General features: G+C 37.4%; 2 protein-coding genes across 9 annotated transcripts in view; one reads left to right on the top strand and one right to left on the bottom strand.

Annotated features, from left to right (window-relative positions):
• Positions 1 to 2,842: 2,842 nt before the first annotated feature.
• On the top strand, positions 2,843 to 5,512 carry LOC131662811 (cyclin-dependent kinase 2). Its single transcript, XM_058932758.1, has 5 exons — positions 2,843 to 3,215; positions 3,940 to 4,135; positions 4,507 to 4,779; positions 4,877 to 5,080; positions 5,376 to 5,512. Exons 1-5 carry the CDS (start codon positions 3,100 to 3,102, stop codon positions 5,484 to 5,486), a joined length of 900 nt encoding a protein of 299 aa, XP_058788741.1. The 5' UTR covers positions 2,843 to 3,099; the 3' UTR covers positions 5,487 to 5,512.
• A 304-nt stretch (positions 5,513 to 5,816) lies between these two features.
• Positions 5,817 to 18,614, bottom strand: part of LOC131662778 (microtubule-associated protein tau) — a 34,709-nt gene continuing 21,911 nt past the window's right edge. The window contains exons 2-13 of one of the 8 annotated variants that reach the window (XR_009301804.1): positions 18,279 to 18,408; positions 18,025 to 18,183; positions 16,547 to 17,507; positions 16,310 to 16,356; positions 16,049 to 16,205; positions 15,360 to 15,568; positions 15,092 to 15,277; positions 14,227 to 14,271; positions 13,012 to 13,173; positions 8,682 to 8,830; positions 8,312 to 8,358; positions 6,067 to 6,162 (exon numbers count right to left, since the gene is read on the bottom strand). Coding sequence is in view for 6 of the 8 variants with exons in the window: in XM_058932693.1 (XP_058788676.1) it covers positions 5,821 to 6,162; positions 13,012 to 13,173; positions 14,227 to 14,271; positions 15,092 to 15,277; positions 15,360 to 15,568; positions 16,049 to 16,205; positions 16,310 to 16,356; positions 16,547 to 17,507; positions 18,025 to 18,087 (2,172 nt within the window). In the remaining 2 variants the exon portion in view is untranslated. Of the gene's footprint in view, positions 6,163 to 8,311; positions 8,359 to 8,681; positions 8,844 to 8,866; positions 11,414 to 13,011; positions 13,174 to 14,226; positions 14,272 to 15,091; positions 15,278 to 15,359; positions 15,569 to 16,048; positions 16,206 to 16,309; positions 16,357 to 16,546; positions 17,508 to 18,024; positions 18,184 to 18,278; positions 18,409 to 18,614 lie in introns of those variants that run through there. The other 7 variants (XR_009301803.1, XM_058932693.1, XM_058932746.1 and 4 more) reach the window with 7 other exon arrangements.

The following is an 18,614-nucleotide window of genomic DNA, read 5'->3' as shown; positions in this document are numbered from 1 at the left end:
GTCCATAGGTCATATGGTAAATTTAGTAAATTATAATTCTTGTTTGAATCATTTTTAATTCTTTATTATAGCTAGAACAGCTGACAATAAATGAGTTAATAAAGATAAGATAATTATATCTAGAGTGTAATATCGAATTGAAATTTCCAGAGCAAATTGAACAGAATGTGTGGCGACTCAACCGTCCCTCCCTTCAACCACCAGTTGGCAGCACCTACCACGGCTCCGGAAGCAGGCGCTCGAACGGCGCATCTGCGCATCCGCCGTGTTTCCGGCCCCGCTCGCTCGCAACTTGGCCGAGGCACTGGCAAGCCTCTCAGAGCTCTCTCTGTCGCGCACAGTTGTACCTTAACCCTTTTGTACTTTCTAATAAATGTTTATACTGCCCATCCGTTCGTGTGTTTTGTTCGCTCCTATCCACTAAGAGAGCGCTAAAAATGTAAAGAGTTGACTTCGGTCCAAACAGAGTCTAACACTGAAAATGTTGAAAGTAATTGTGAAACAGTGTCAAAGTATGTTTAATTATTAAAATTTTTTAGATTGATATTTATTGTTTTTAATTCTTTTTTAATATAGATATTACAGGTCTGAACCAAATGCTGAAGTGTAAAAATTTACTGCTGACGATAACAATGACAACGTCAAATCTTTATATTCTGTTCAATTTGCTCTAGAAATTTTAATTCAGCATTACGCTTTAGACATTGTCTAGCTATAATAAAGAATTTAAAATGATTCAAACAAGAATTATAATTTACTAAATTTACCATATGACCTATGGACTTACAGAGCTCAAATAAGAATAAACTAATTAGGATTTGACAATTTATGACATGTCTACATTTTTTTTAATTCTTTAAAAAATAGTATGAGAATATAAACTATATTTGTTAAAACACCTCTTTCTTTGGACTTTTGCTCTTACTACTAGGCTACATATCGAATTGTACTTGAAAATATACTAGGGTGGTCCGATAAGTACTTAGCCTCACCGCCCGATGGCGCCGCTCTCGCAAAAGAAATATTCTATCACGTAGTACAACTTTCTCGATGGTTACTGTCAATATTTCAGCCGGATCGGAGTTGTAGTTTATTTTTGAGAGCGTGTGAAAGCAAGTGTGTCCGTTGATTTTTGAAAAATGGAAAAAGAGTAGTATCGGTCGGTGATTCGATTCTTGTTTTTGAAAGGGAAATCGCGCAGCGAAATCAAAAATCGCTTGGATGCTGTGTACGGTGACTTTTCTCCTTCGATGGCGAAAATTGGTAACAAGTTTCAACGTGGTCGCACGCCGATTTTTGAAGAGCCACGTCCAGGTGCTCCGAAAACGGCTACCACGGAGGATAACGTGACAAAAATTCATGATCTTGTATTCGCAGATCGACGATTGAAGGTGCGCGAGATAGTTAAGATCGTAGGCATCTCAAAAGACCGCGTGGGTCATGTCCTGCATGATATTTTGGGCATGAGAAAGCTGTCGGCGTGATGGGTGCCGCGTTTGCTCACTCCGGACAACAAGCGCAACCGTGAGACAACTTCAGAGCAATGTCCGACGCTATTTAAGCACAATCCGAAGGAATTTCTGGGGGCCTATTCTGAAAAAAAATTTTAGCACATGTCATAAGCATTTATCACATCTAAAGTGATTAATTCTGTGGTAAACTGAAGTGACAAACTGCTTTACCACAAAATTTTTTTTCAGAATAGGCCCCCTGCGTCGTTTCGTGACAGTCGACGAAACATGAATCCACTGATATACACCAGAGATCAAGGAACAGTCGAAACAGTGGACTTTACCCGACGAAAGTGCTCTGAAGAAGGCGAAGACTGCCCCATCGGCCGGAAAGATGATGGCCACCGTTTTCTGGGATTTACAAGGTGTGATCTACATCGACTACCTGGAGAGGGGCAAAACGGTCACAGGGCTGTACTATGCCGAATTATTTGGCCGATTCGACGTCGAATTGCAGAAAAAAACGGCCCCATTTGGCGAAGAAAAAAGTGCTCTTAAACCATGACAACGCACCGGCTCACACCTCCGCCTTCGCCATAGCCAAATTGGTCGAATTAGGTTACGAACTGCTGCCCCATCCACCGTATTCTCCAGATGTAGTCCCGTGCGACTTCTTTTTGTTTCCAAACTTGAAAAAGTCACTCGCCGGGCAGAAATTTGAGTCGAATGTGGAGGTAATCGCTGCCACGGAAGCCTACTTTTCAGACCTCGAGGAAACGTATTTTTCAGACGAGTTAAAGAAGTTGGAGCATCGCTGGGCCAAGTGTATCGAACTAAAAGGAAAAATAAAACGCTACTTTTCCAAAATTTTCGTTTTTCTTTTGTAGGCTAAGTACTTATCGGACCACCCTCGTATAATTAGTACTTCCCGAGGCTAACATCAATGTATGATCAGACAATAGCTATATATTGTATAATTGAGAATTTACTTATTTTCCCTCTTTTGAACAAAACGAATTTGAAACGCGAAATTCAGACACGGTATAATGATAGAACAGCCGCAAGTGTACAACAGACCTAGATGTGTTACGAATAGGAAAAAAAGAAGTTTAGGATGGGTGACCGAATGCTCGTCGCTGCTCATCGCTGTGGTGATTGGTGGACTTCGTTCTCCTAAACTTTTGTACAGGAGAGATGGATAATTGGATAGGCTGCATCGTCTTCTGTATACAGTCTCCATGCTCTGGTGTCTATTGGAGAAGTGGCCATAGAGCGAGAATTGGACGACCTGAAGTCAGTTCCGCACCTATACCATCTACAACATATTATACGAGCACTGTGGTTGTGCGTAGTTACTATATCTGACTCTCTGCGTCCCACCGCATACAATAGCGCGGGAAAACGCTCGAACTACACAAAAGGATGTGTTGGTTGAATGCCGCTTTCAAGAAAGAGGCAGATGTTGGATGATTAGTTGCGTGCACCTGGATTTTGAGTCCAGTGTCTTGCTGTTTAGTCAGGCGGAAGATCAATTAAATTAAGAAATTTCAGTTTTATTCCAAAGATTCAAGCGATAAGTTTTCAGAACGGTGTAGTGAGCGTAAGAATAACAAGTCGATTAGGACAAAAAGTTACCTTGGTAGAGGTTATGGATAATTTCTGTAAAATTGAAAAAATTGGAGAAGGCACGTATGGAGTCGTCTACAAGGCTAAGGACAAGATTACGGGCAAACTCGTGGCTCTCAAAAAAATTCGGCTCGAGACGTAAGTACATTTTATTCATCTTTTCAATGTTGTCCATTTGACATTGTCTATGAAATCTTAACTATACTTGAAAACAAAATGTGTTTTTTTTATCAGTTCCTTGTAAATTGGAATAATTGCTCGTCATGTCACCTTGTAAATAATCGACCAATAATTATTAGCCATTTCTAATTTTTAAGTAATCAAGTTACAGTATCATGTAAGAGCTGTTCGATAAAAACTAATAGTGACTTAACATGCTTCAAACCCATTGTAAACCAAGGAATAAACCAGTTCTAATCTCTGGTTGTATTTTTCAATATTTCTAATCTGTGCACTGGGTTTAGCTGAATTTGTGGAGGTCACGTATTTATTACATGTCGTAGCACCACAGAATTCAGCTTGCTCCTCTGCATATTCCTCATCTACTGAACATCATTAATAGGCATGTGTACTAATCCAATGGGAATCATATTTTTTAAGCTTCTTAGTTTTTCAATTATGTTATGAGCTTTGGCATTTCAACTGTGGAATAATAGTTGTAATTAATAATACTAAAAGTAAAAAAATTTTAAGTTACTGAGGTATCATGAAAAAGCATTGAAAATATATACCTTTATATTTTTATTTGTGGAAATATTATGATGGTCATGAATCCTCACATTTATTAATGCATCAAATTTTCAGCTTTTTAATTTTTATATAAAAGTATTTCTAACAAAACTTTCAAACTATATTTGAACAGAGAAAGTGAAGGTGTACCATCAACAGCTATTAGAGAAATATCACTGTTAAAGGAACTGGCACATCCAAATGTCATTCAGCTGTTGGATGTTGTTCAAGGCGAAAAACACCTCTACCTTGTTTTTGAATTTTTACAACAAGATCTAAAGAAATTACTTGATTCTTTGAAAACAGGATTAAGTGTGCCACTGGTCAAGGTAAAAAAGAGCTATAATATCTATTTAACTCTTTGTGGCATAATGGGAATATGTCTTCCACCTTTTTCCATATCATATTTTGCAATTTTAAAGTAATTTTTAATTGATTTAGTCAAGTTTTTTTGCAGTTTTATAATCATGGAATTTTATAATATTAAAGTTAGTAAAAAATAATTTCAAATAGATTATAAATTTGTTAATATATATAAGTAATGTCTGGAAAATATGAAAACATTTTATAAAAGTGTATGCTGCAAAGAGTTAATAACCATATTTAAAAAAGAAAAGCTTATATATGGAAACAATTATTTTTATTTCATATAAAAATTATCTATTTTTAATTATTTTTAATTAATCTATTTCTACTACAGAGTTACTTGTGGCAATTGCTGAAAGCAATAGCATTTTGTCATGTAAACAGGATACTACATAGAGATCTGAAACCTCAAAATCTGTTAATAGATTATGAAGGAAATTTAAAATTAGCAGATTTTGGATTAGCAAGATCTTTTGGTGTTCCAGTACGCACATTTACACATGAAGTAGTTACATTGTGGTATAGAGCACCTGAGATTCTTTTAGGAACAAAACTATACTCTACAGCCGTTGATGTGTGGAGCCTTGGATGCATTTTTGCTGAAATGGTAATGTTTGTCCTTTCCATGAAAAATATCTAAAATTGAAAAAAATAATTGTAAATGTATTATGAAAAAGCAATGAGAATGTTTCCATTCATAACAGGCTACAAAAAGAGCTTTGTTTCCTGGTGACTCTGAAATAGATCAGCTATTTAGAATCTTTCGTACTTTGGGCACGCCAGATGAAACTATCTGGCCTGGAGTTTCTCAATTAAAAGATTACAAATCCATGTTTCCACAGTGGGAACCTCGTGATCTAGATGAAGTAGTTCCAATGTTTGATGTTAAAGCCAAAGATTTACTAATGGTGAGTGTTTGCCATTAATTTAAAAATTGAATACATATTGACTTGAAAATTTGATTATAATATGAAAAACGTGATTGATGATACACTCAAATATATTACTCAAATGTTGTAAAAACAATAAGTTTATTTATGTAGTTTTTTAATAAGTATTTCTTTATTTAGGTTTGCATAATTATTTATTAGTTACATTAATGATAACGTAATAATAATGTTATTGATTATAATTATGTCTTAAAATTATAACATTTTGAAATATCTTAAACCGAAATACACAGTTATTTATAATTTTTTTTAGGAGTTGCTGACTTATGATCCTAACGTAAGGATCACTGCCAAACAAGCCTTAAGCCACTCATACTTTGAGGGTGTCAAATTAGTTCCTCCACCTTTGTCAAAGAAAGACTGAAGAACAATCACATTAGTTAAATTTAGAATTTAATACAATCCTTATTTTTGACCAAATACAAAGAGGTCTATACGTTAGAAAGATCTAAAATGAGAGAAAATAAACTGTAACATTATCGGAGAAGCTTGGGATCTTTTTCAAATATTAAGTCTTTCAATAAGTCAATTCATTACGAAGGGGTGTAAATAGTCAAACAAAATTTGCAAACTTGTAAATATAATCACAATTATTATCATAATAAGAATTTTCAGAAATTCATCACGTTGTCAATATATTGTTTGTCGCGTAAACGTACGATATCCGCAATTGTAGAATGTATCAAATGTAAGTACAATTATTTTTGCAAATTCGGTAAGGTAATTTTAGTTTGTTTACTTTTGTGCGTCTCCGTAATAGCCGGGTAATTAGAATTTGATGGGGATAATGTTGGTAGTTGTAGCTCCCTTTTTGATTTGTTCTTTCGAGGACTGCCGGGCAACGACTTTTTACTCGCGGTCAGTGTTTCAGGAGTCTTGTCGAACCCAACCTGAACAGATCCTGGTCTAATTGCTACAGATGGGCTTATAGAATTGCGTGATCGGGTGGGAGTCGTAGGTGGCGGCTGCGGTGCATCAAACGTGCTTCTCTTGTCACTCGAAGATAAGCCGACCAGACTGTTCGGCCGACTTGACACCATCTGATACGATTTTCTCGGTAAATGAAACAAGTTACAATTGTTTTGCATTCATATTTATAAAAAATATTTATATGATTAATAAATGTATTGCTTTAATATGCATAATAGCTATAATGTGCATTTTGGCTCTACAGTCATGAAAAAAGTTACCAAAACATTTAAATTATATATCTAAGCTGGAAATCGTTCTATAGAGTTTCATTTTGAAGATCTGTTTCAGCTCTTATATGAAACTGATGGGCATTTGTTATATTTCTTCAGTTCGTAATATAAAACATACATCAACACTTTTTCCTGGGGCCTTATTGTGGTGTTGGTCATGCGCAGTATAATGTGCGCAGATTTGCCTGTTACGAGGAGAATGTCAATATTGTCAATGAAGTAACTAATCAATGTTAATTAGTTTTGTGACGGATACGATCGACGCATAATATACTGCACAACGTCAAAGTGCGCATGACTATCATCACAATAAGGTCCTAATTACCTTGGATTTGGTTACAGTTTCTTTTTATTTAATTCATAGCAAAATCTCAAAATCCCATGTATTCAAATGGTTTAAGTGTATGAATGTGACGTCACCCATAAGAAATATATTGTCCCTGAATTTAAACGTTTAGAAGTGTTTAAAATTGGTGATAATGTATTTTTATGGATGATGTCGTACATTAAACGTTTAAATTTACACACATGAGTTTACCGTGATTTCTCATGTAAATATAACTATATAAATCATTTTGTAACGTATTCTAAAACTACTAATAGAACTAATTATGAAAACAATCGTTGATGTTATAATCTATATATTATTAAAAACTTCTCTCGCATGTTGACTGCCAAATGTTACTGACTGTTAATATATATTTTTCAAATACTTTTTTAACAATAAAACTAAAGTAGTCGTAAGTTATAACTTAATATGTATTAATTTTTTAATGAGTTACGTAAATTAAATTATTAATAGTATTATTATATTATTATATATATATTATATATTATATATATATATATATATAATATTATATATTATATATATTAATAGTATTATTATAATTATTAATAGGGAGAAGATGTCGGGAATACTTATTATTTGTATATGATATTGTAATATTGAATACAATATCATAAGAATATGGAATAAAATTATTAATTTTTATAAATTTTCGTTGCTATTTCTTTGCCAATTCCTAGTAGTTATACCTCCTACATCCATTATAATAATGAAACAATACAAAACTATGTATTCATATCTTCTAATAATACAATCACAATGAACATTTATTCAAAAATTCTGAACTTATTAATTATTTTCAAATTTTAAATTAACCATCCGTAATAACCATGTCCAAATAATACTATAAGATTCCTATAATATGCGTTTTTTCTTTTAATTCAAACGGTCGGAAATATCTGGTTAATTTTCATATATAATTTATAAATATAATATAAAAAATGTACATGTGTGGCAATGAAATTTTATATCTTAACTTTATTAAGGAGACAAAGTTGGTCTTTTACATTGCGTATAAGAGTATTTGCTGAAAACTTAGAAAACAATTATTGTATATTGCCTATTTGTATTTTGAATAATTTGATTTAGATATTGATTTTTTAATAAGGTACTAAAAATATGTATTGAAATTTTTTAAGAATTGTGCATATGCTTAAGGCCTTGTTAATACATAATTCGTAGGCAGTTAAAGGACGATCGTCGAAAATTCGATAGTCTACCGACTACCTACGGAATTGACAGACTATAAGTAAAGTGTACTCAAGAATAATTATTAATTATTATTATTAGTATTTAAATAAGTACATAAATGTATTAATTTTTACATTTTTATTAAAACACTGTAAAAAGTATTATATAATCGATGATAATTGTTTATTGAAACAAGTGAGACGGTGACAGCGATAGTTACTAGCGAAATCCTTCAAACGTAAACGTCTGTCGATTCCCTGAGCAGTCGGCAGATTATCGAATGTTATAGACGATCATTTCTGCAACTGCCGGCAGTTTGCAGATTGCCTAAGCGAAACCAGGTAGATGACAGATAACATTTTCCGGCAGCTGTGCAGTGTCTACGACATATATATGCAACAACTTGACAAAAAATTAGCGATATTTCAATAAGCAAATTTAGTTCACCTGACTTTCTTCCAATCAGAATAGATACAACTTAATTTCCATGCAAACTGGAACAAGGTCAACCAGATTAAAAATATATCTGTATATATTTTCACGCTATATGCTCTGTGTGTGTGTGTGTGTGTGTATGTGTGTGTGTGTGTGTGTGTGTGTGTGTGTGTGTGTGTGTGTGTGTGTGTGTGTGTGTGTGTGTGTGTGTGTGTGTGTGTGTGTGTGTGTGTGTGTGTGTGTGTGTGTGTGTGTGTGTGTGTGTGTGTGTGTGAGTCTTAGATAAGTATTAATCCATTATGGAAAAAGTGATAATTCTTTAAGCATTTAGGACATAAGGTTGACCCAGTCATTGTTTTATAAAAAATGTGCAAGAACTAACCTTGGCCATATGCTCGACGAAGGCGCAGTGGCGTGCAATCGTGTTGCGATACTTCAATATAGCTTGGCTGTGTGATGTATATGTGACGAAACTCTCAGTGCGATCATTTAAAAGTCTTCACTACTCCACTTCATACTGTATATGTTACACTGAAATAATAGACTACAAGATTCTAAATAGTCTACCTAGTCATATGATTTAGTCGGTATGATTGATTTAATTCAACAATCCTCAATTCAATATTATATCCTAAAAAGAAGCCGTGCACGGTTCATAGTATGTATGTACAGCCTGCTTATATATGAATGACCTATAACGATGAGAAGTTGCAAATCTATAAGATTGCATTGATAAAAAGTAATACTATCATTCAATTGATTTATTGTATTTTTGTTTTCAAATAAAAAACTTTATTTTTTCCTTTTTTATGAAAAAGCTAACGAGATATTGAGATATATACATACTATGTAAAGCATGAACTATGATTCGGTTATGTTATACATAAAAATATTTTAATCTTCATAATACAAACAATATAACTTTGTAAGTTATAAATGCGTTAATGTTTGACAATCATAGGTGCATAAAATGTGCGTTTATGAAGTTAAAACGAAATATTATTTAATTACACAGGCAGTAAGTACCACGATTTATTTGTTATTGCAAAATACTTGCACACATACATATATCCAGACACAAAATTAATGCTGGAAAAGTTATTGGTCTTATAATCAGTACAAGGTGCTGCGAAGTTTAATGTGAAGACAAACCTATTTTGATGTATTATAACTTTAATACACTATCTGTGTTTACTGATAATAGTAGTTTAAATAATAACCTTATCTTTACATAACGTTCACTGTTTTAAAATAATAATTTAAAGGCGTTCACATATTTGATTAAAAAGCATGATAGTATTGTTTGTAGCAATACTCAAATAATTGTTAAATCTTTTCTAATTGATCTCCGTCAGTTAATGTCCTTCGTTTGAACATTTCAAGCATTGAATAATAAATTATCAATATCATTAAAATTGAATAATTTTATTAATAATTGAATTTTTTTGTATATTGTTATAATTAATATGTTTCCATTATTAGCAAAGTGGTATTACAAACCCATAAAAATCAAGTTTACTCTATAAACATAAATACTTGTTATATTAATAGGCACACAGTTGATTTTTTTGTAATTAGTTTTCTAAGCTCAAAAAGTATTTCCTATTTCAGTATTGCAGGCATGCGGACAATTGTGCATGGTTTTATACTCCATAAAGTATTGTGCACAGTACCGTGGCGGAGTCAGCGTGTATACGCTACGTTACTGTGCACAATAATTTGTGTCTATAATAAGATTATGCACCATTGTCCACATGCCGTATTACAACTATTACCTGAAACTGATAATATTAGAACGGTGCGTATTTTCATGATTTTACGTGACCTTGTCGTTTATTTAAAAATATTCAATAACTAAAATTACAAAACACTAAGTAAAATGTTTTATTAGTATTCTATTGCAAACATAATTAGCAGAGTTTGGAAAACAATAGACCGCGGTATAACAATGTAACCGCAATTATATTCAGATAAATTAAATATACGTAAGGAAACGCGTCAACTTATGGCTTATATTACTTAGCTATCAATAACACGTACATTTATTTATCACTAGTATTGCAAATGTCAGTTTTGTTACGTATTAAAAGAGATAATAATTTATAAACACATACATATGTGTTGATTTACAAATGATCCACCGTCAAACATACATTTCCATTTTACGTATGATGATCGAAAGTACTACACATTCAAATTTATAATATGTGTAACTCAATTATTTTATTATTCAATATGTTTTTGCAGCATTTTCATAATTAATTGTAAGATTATGCCAAAAAATGTTTATTTACTAAAATCAAATCAGTCAAATCAACATTAAAATATCTTCATCTCCTTTACATCAATAAAAAAAAGATTGCGAATCTATTTTTGGACATAAATCCTATCATTCATAGGACTCTTTTTCCTAATGTAAAGCCTCATTCTTGCTCTTACGTCTACTTGTTATCTGAAGTTTTTTTGAAATTAAATAAAGAAATTTGCAAAACTTTGATTAATGTTCAATATGGTCTATTATTACTACAGTAATATTCTTAAATTAAGGTTTTTTCTTGAAATAAGTATGCAGCAAATTTTAAAATAACCCTTGTAGTTATAAATAAGCAGGAAAAAATAAAAAAATGCAAATTCTTTAATTTGTTGCACACTTAAAATAAGAACTCTTGTCATAGTGTTGATCAGAAAGTATTATTAATAAAAGTTTTGGTTTCAATTTTTGATGTGTAATTCAAAACAATAATTCATCTCTCTTCAATGCATTGACTTATCGCATATAATCTATTTTTCACCAATATGATTCAAACTTCAGAAGACTTCATTTAATTTAATAAACAAGCGAGAAATCGAATCATAATTTTGTGGTTATAAAATAGATTGTGTGGAACTGATATACATTTATTTTATAACCTATAGGTATAGAAAAATTGTTTGACATTCAAATTGTTTGATTCATTCAGATTACGTAGATAAATCGACGTAGTTGGCCGATAGTTAATGTACGATAGTATCGAGAAATGCGAATATCTAAGGCTCTTGATTGAAGTTTCCATGATCCAAATTAGACAGGTCGTTTTTAGGGCTGCTGTCAGTCGTACCCATCAGTATTGGGCTCTAAACATACAAACGCGCATAACACTCGCTACTTTCTTGCAACATTTCCTTCACTTTTTATCCAAACTAACTTTATCTTTGTTCAGCGGCAACTATTTTTCATTTTCTATTATTTATAATTGATTTTGTAAAGTAAGACAGTAAAGTTCTAACCGTTTTCTTTGAATACCTTGTGACTGTAGAAATAAAATTTTATCTGATAAATGCCGTTACTTGTAATAACGAGTTATAAGAATTGACCGAAATATATTTTAATGAAAATTGGTTATAGCTAAAAGGCTGGAAAATGAGCTTTGGCTGCTTACGAAACTTGTAAAAGGACTTTGCGTACTAAACATGCAAAGCAGAGAATACTCGAGAACAGAATGTTCATAACTCGAAATGCAAAATAAAATTAACGATAATGTTGGTGAGAAGCAAATGATGAGTTCTGCTATAGCTACCGTTTAACACGGTGACAGTAATTATGTTTTTCCAAGTATTCGCATCTTATTTACAAAAAGTACCTTCTCATACAAAGTATATCGTGGAATTCTCTAATCTCGAACTTGTTGTCAGATAATGGTTGAAAGAAAGGGGATGGAGCAGCCGAAGCGGGACACTTAAGAAATATCAAAACACATTACTTGCCCTATAAAAAGGCTGTATCGTTTCACTTCGTTTAGCGTCAATACCTTTTTTCGAATGAGACATTCGGAAACTGCAACAGCTGCAGTCGTGCGCTACTCCTTATTAATCAAAATTCTATGGAGATCAAAATTGACGAAACATAACATGTCGCAAGTGTTCCGCTTGACCTACTCTTGCTCTACAGTTATCAGCAATTATAACTATGACTACAATTTACATAGTAATCTCTATATAAGAGAGCATAGTTCAGACGGTTGGATGATGAATTTTACTATTTACAAATTAATCGGGACATATTTTTATTGTTTCTTAAATATTCGATTAATAACTATGTGATATATATAATATATAAATAAATATAAGTCATATATAACATTCAAATGTAAATTGCTCTAATGAAGTTTAAAACGAAAACTGTATTGTATACATACGTTTGATTTCGAATATGTTTAATCAAAGCAAAGGCGATACTCGAAGGCGAGATGACATAGTTTCGAATGTCTAAAATGTGGTATTGTATTGGAGCAACAAATAATAATAATAACAATAGTAATAGTAGTAATAGTAGCCATATTAATGCTAATGCCTAGAGTATTCAATAGTAAGAATCCCAGCTGTTGATCGTTAGAAATGAAAGCAGGGGGATGAGGAAGCGAGGTCGCTTAATGTGTAGCGATGAAGACACTCGTACGTATAGCGCGAAAGGTTGAGAGACGAAAGATTCGGGGATGTTTGGTATGGTTGAGCGAGGAGTAGAGGAGTATCGAGGCTGTGTTGGATTAGCTTCAAGAGAGAATGTAAGGAAAGGGCGGCGGGCAGCAGCCGAGTGAGCCTGCAAGTCGGTATTTACAATGGAGCGCAACAAAGTAACCGTGGCGTGGAATGGATGCGGCGTCGTGGGCGCGATTGCGGCCGCGGGCGTGGCAGTAGATGTGCGTCTAGGTGGATGGGGTGGGCGAGAGCGATACCTGGGAGCCGCTGCCGCTCACGCTACCAACGTTTGAAGAAGTCTGGCGCAGGTAGCTCTTGTCGTCGAAGATCTTTTTATCGCCCCCACCGGGTCTGTGCTTCATGTTGTCCATCGAGCCCACCTTACTCTCCGCCTTGAACTCCAGCTTCTGCGACTCGATCTGTCAAAACAGCCAACAACACCCAGCTCGTTCAACTATGGTTAAGACTAGACTCGCAATCACCCCCCGCCCCTCCACGTATATCATTCGGCATTCGATCACTCTCACGCGTGCACTTGCACCCCGTCATGAAGCCAGTGCCAAACTCGCGTCTCTCAACACTCGCTCAAAACTTACTAGTTGCCTACAAGCAGTCGATACTACAATAGCAGGCAAGTACTTACTTCGTCATACCAAGATAGACAATTCGATCGGATAGTCACGCGTGGATGCAAACCACTACACAGCGCCAGAGCGCATCGGTACATGCTACATCAACGACAGTTTGCATGCAATGAGATTCACTGATGAGAGGATGAGAGATGAGACATCCATCCAGAACTCTACAGGCTTCAACTTCCGCAAAAGAGTACATTTGGATACACTTACATTTTCAGGGCCATTCATTTCGTATTTAGCGGGCCTGTTGACTGGCTTTGAAACAGAAACATTTTATTAACCTTTACGCGAACTTGGTATAGTAGGCCAACCAGGTTCCGCATCCGATTATACCTTGTCTAAAAACCGAATTTTCTGCTTTTCGTCAATAAGCAATATTGGGAACAATAAACCAGTTTCCACGTGGACAGAAACTGCTAAAGGCTGTCGTTAAAAACAAGGTTATAAAACCATCGCTTCACCTCGAAAACAAGCAATTTTAAGCGGATACATTTGTTGAGAAATTTCAGGCCTGCAAAGTTATCTAGATGGATTAAAACGACCCATCCCGAGTATTCATCCAATAACTTTTTTTATTCAAAGTTTCAGTTTCAAAGAAGCCTTCTAAAAGCGCAATTCAACACTATATACTCTACTGGCTCTTGCTTTTGCACTCAATCGGATTAGTGCAGCACAAAAAACCATCAATTTTGGCAGTACAGAAGACCAAGCGTAGCTTTAAATTTATATGGCTTTCTCAAACATAAGTTTTTGTTTATTTTGCTGGGTGCATAAATTAGAAGAACAAGATATGTGGCAGTCTACGGCTTCTTGTCTTTTTTTCTTACTACTTACATTAACGTTGTTGTCCTGAGGAGTTTTAGGAGACGTTGCTGATGACTAAATGCCATAAAATAAATAAACAATTCGTTAATCGATGCGTTAAGAAACTTAATGATCGCATGCTTTTTCAGAGTCGCAGCCGGGTTCTTCTGTAATAATTACTTGATAAGGATATATTTCAGTAATGAATTAAAAGAAAATCGACTGGCTTTTTTTCTACTAACAATAAAAATGTTAGTATGAACATGCAAAAAGCACGTCACAATATTTTTATAAATAATGGAATTTGATGAATGAATTACTTTTGTGCTTTCATCAAATGTCCATGAAAATGCGAAATTTAATATGTACTTTTTTAATACATTGTCTAGATAGTTTTGATTATTACAATATTATTTCATGTAAAAGTTTGCAGTGTTGGTTATAATATTAAAGATTTAATATTTGTACCAAAATATTATCCTTATTACTGACTTTCTATGAAGTCTATGATCAGATGAATTCTTTAGCTGGTTTTCAAGCTAAATAGATTACTTATGTTAATTATTGGTATCTGTTGAGTGTTTCCATGTTAGTCGTGTGTTAGCTGATTGTTTATGTATCAAGTACATAAATTATCATTAGTCAATGATTGATTGTAAAAAAAATTATTTTGTTTAACGATCGTGTGTCCACTATATAAGATCATGCTCTCGAATGATACTAAACGTTAAGAGTCAATACGATTGTACGACAACGATAAGATTTTTTACGATTTGGTAAACCATTGAATAAAAACAAAATTCCCATGAAAGAAATTGGCTATGTTAATAATGTTTTCTAATAGCAATCGCAATGCAGAAAACGATCGAGTTGGACGAAGAGAAAAATCAATCACCTTGACTGATCCGCCACCAGGCACGTGTTTTGCATTTTCCTTGGATCCGACTCTTGACTTGGCCTTATCTTTGAAATCGAGTTTGACAGTTTCAATCTTCTTATTACCGCCACCCGGTTTGTACGTGGCATTTTCGAGAGATCCAATTTTTGGTTTAGCATTCCACTGCAGTTTCACTTGCTCAATCTAAAATCAAAGGAGTTTCTCTTTGTCAAGTGCAACTCTTTGATTATTTCTGGTATACAACCAGCGACACTGAAATACCAACTTTTTTATCGCCTCCACTAGGAGTGTATTTGTCATTTTTCGCTGCAATCTTCGGTTGAGCGCTGCTGAAATCAAGCTTTCTGTTTTCTATTTTAATCTTTCCGCCTCCTGGTTTGTGTGTTGCATTTTCCAGTGAGCCGATTTTTGAGCGTACCGCCTTCAAATTTGGCGATGGGGCTGCTCCTACTTGTACCTTGTTCATTGGTACTTCTGTAACAGTGAAGAAATTATTCTCAGAACAAATTAGTTTTATCTTCTAGTCGTCCGTCTGGTTCTGGTTGTATCAAGTACCTGTACCTAGGCCGAAATATCGCGTTTAGATAAGTGATCGTTCAATATATAGCTTATACTTATATAGCTTGCTTCGTTACCAGATGCTTCATGAAAAAACCAAGCTAAATCGCATAATGGGGTCACATTTTCAAAATTAGTTAGATTTGCGTTTCAGCAAATGCTCACCTAAATCAGACTGGACGCTTCGAAGTGACTCAAACTTTCGAGCTCATGAGATCGTTTACACGCGCTACATGTGTAATTGTTCACTAGCACTTAATTATTAAATAAAATTGTCGTAGTTGTCGCATCGTTTCGTGAGAAATATTGGAAAAGCTCGCATCGAAAGACTCGAAAGACGGAGAGAAGCTACTTTGTTTGATTGGCGACAAGGTACTGTAGAGAAGGTAGACTTACTTTTCTTCTCGGCAGTGGGTGGCGCTGCGTCCGGAGTTCTCGGCAATGATTTGATGCTTTTATTCGGTGACTTGATGGGAGATCCAGCCGCCGACCTCTTGTCGGCATCGCGCGTCTTACTCGGCGTTCTCGATGAAACTCCATTCGACTTTGGCGCCTGTGACAAGTTCGACAAGAATCAGTGAATTATAAGTGCTTCTTCGAATAGGTCGAAATGAGCGATGTTGCAGAATCACGGTAAAATAAATGATCGGAGTGTACCTCGCGACGCTGCGTCGTTTCGTCCACGCCACTGTCATTTTCTGCATCTGAAATGTAGAACGAGCGTATGAGCGCTACTTAGGACAGCGATATTCGTCAGAACGATCGTCAACTAATTTAATATACGAAGCAAAAACGTAATGACTGATTTGCGCAAGTAACAAGTAGGTGAGGGCTATCGGAAGAAAGTTTGTGTGTGCTTTAGAAATAAATTTGGTGGAGACTGAGATCGAAGACCTGGTTTGCTGGAACGGATCGACTCCTCGACGTCGGGCCGTGCTCGAGGCGGCGCGCCGGCGCGTCCGCTCGAAGCCCGGTCGGCCGAAGCACCGTTGGTGGCACGTGGACCAGTGAGCTCGGCCCCAAGGGGCGCCGGCTGCGCCGGGCTCGCGCTCGGAGTGCACGGCGCCTTTCCGCAGCCCTCGTCGGGGCCCTGTCTGCCGGAGTCGCCGTCGCCCGCAGTCGGGCCTGTGCTCGGAGTGCACGGCGCCTTCCCGCGGCCCCCCTCGAGGCCCCGGATGCCGGAGTCGCCACCGCTCACAGTCGGGCCCACGCTCGGAGTGCACGGCGCCTTCCCGCGACCCTCAACGGGTCCCTGGATGCCGGAGCCGCCGCCGCCGCCACCGCCGCCGCCTGCAGTCGGACCCGCACTCCGAGAGTTCCGAGCGCCGCCCGGCGTCTTGGCCGCATCTACGCTCATCGCCATTGCGCTCCGAGCCCGCGATTGCTGATCCGCTTCGTTGACCGGCGCACCCCTCTCAGCCTCCTCGGCAGGGCTGGCCCGGCGCTGTTCGAGGGCACCCGGGGGCCCGGCCAGCTCGACCTCGGCCATACCTGTATGCGCAAGGCTGGTCTGCCGGTACGGCACTGCCTGCTGTTGCGGCGCGGGCTGTCGGGGCCGGAGAAGCCTCGGGTCGATGCCTGTGGGCGCGAAGGGCGGCCGGCCGAGCGGGAAGCCCTGGGGCGCGGGCCCGTAGCCGGCGGGCGGCGGTCTGGGTGGCGGGAAGCGGGGCGGACCCTGGCCCGGGGCAGGGGGCCTGCCGAAGAAGGCGTGCCTCGGCACTGGCCCGTACGGCGGCCTCGGTCCCGCGGCGATTTGATGTGGCTGCGGCGGCTGCTGCGCCCGGGGACCTCCGTCCAGTGGAGCGTGGCTGTTCACCGCCGTGAGAGGTGTCTGCTGCTGGATAGCCGGCTTCACCTACACGTAGACGCGCACTCGTCAGCGGCTCAGTCTGAACGCTCGACGTGCTCGACAGCGTCATCGGAGCACTGAACGACATCGTGGAAGGATCGGAAAAGTTGGCTGACGCCACTCGTCGCATCGATCCTCCCAGCTGCTTTTGCCTGTCGGTTCGACGCGACTCGCGGCCTGTCTCAGCTTGGTTCACGCGCGGCATCGATTGCCTGTCTGGCCTGCCTGCGAGCCAGCCGCGTTTGCTACGCTACCCCTCCCCTCGGACAACATTGCAACAACCTGGCAAAGGCTCTCTCTCCAGGATTGCCACCGTTATCAAATCCCTGTACCGCATTGTTGTGTAATCACTCGCGACGCATTTCCTCTTTCGACTTTCGACTGCGCACAATCCGGCCTGTGCGCAAAGTAAATCTTCACCCGAGACAAGTTAGCATACAGGTGTTCGATCTAACAAGATGCTTTCGTTTGATTGTTTCTACGAGCGTCAGCCGAGCTTAGCCTTACAGGTAGTCTCTCTTACCGAGGCTGGATTTTGCGCGGCAGTGAAATCAACTGGATGCCGTGGCGTCTGTTGCGAGTCCATGTTTTCGTCTGAGCGTGTCGTTAATAGCGCTTAAAACGGCTTTCAATGTTCGATGAAGCCGATTTCAGCAAACCGGGAAGAAGCTTGCCCATGAACCTGTTGCGTCATCAAACAAAACCCTCTGGTCATCAGTCAGCGCACAGCAAGTGCAGAGTGCAACTGCCATGCGGTCTCTGCGAATGTGCTCTTACTTGGGCCCGGCGCGGTCTCGTTACCATGCTTTTTATTGCAGTGCTCATCGTATAAACGTCCCCGCAATGCTTGACCAGTTTTGACAAAGCAACTGACTTGCCAAAGAATACTGACCATTACTTGAGCTCACTTCAATCAAAGATCCACAAATAGTACGTGTTACTTTCAATGCTTTCACCTATGCGTTGAATATACTGCCTACGTGAATAACGAACAAACAGTTTAACTACAGCTAGCTCATTATTTTAAAATCTTCGAGTGCAATTTATCGTTAGTTAGTTCTACTGCAAATGTGATAGGTTCATTTGAATGCTATAGCTATTATCACTGCACGC

This window comes from Phymastichus coffea, unplaced genomic scaffold (assembly GCF_024137745.1).
Source record: "Phymastichus coffea isolate CEN01 unplaced genomic scaffold, Cenicafe_Pcof_1.1 PCOF00001, whole genome shotgun sequence".
NCBI lineage: Eukaryota > Metazoa > Arthropoda > Insecta > Hymenoptera > Eulophidae > Phymastichus > Phymastichus coffea.
Note: the sequence above shows the minus strand (reverse complement) of the source record. Positions and strands in the feature narration are given on the sequence as shown.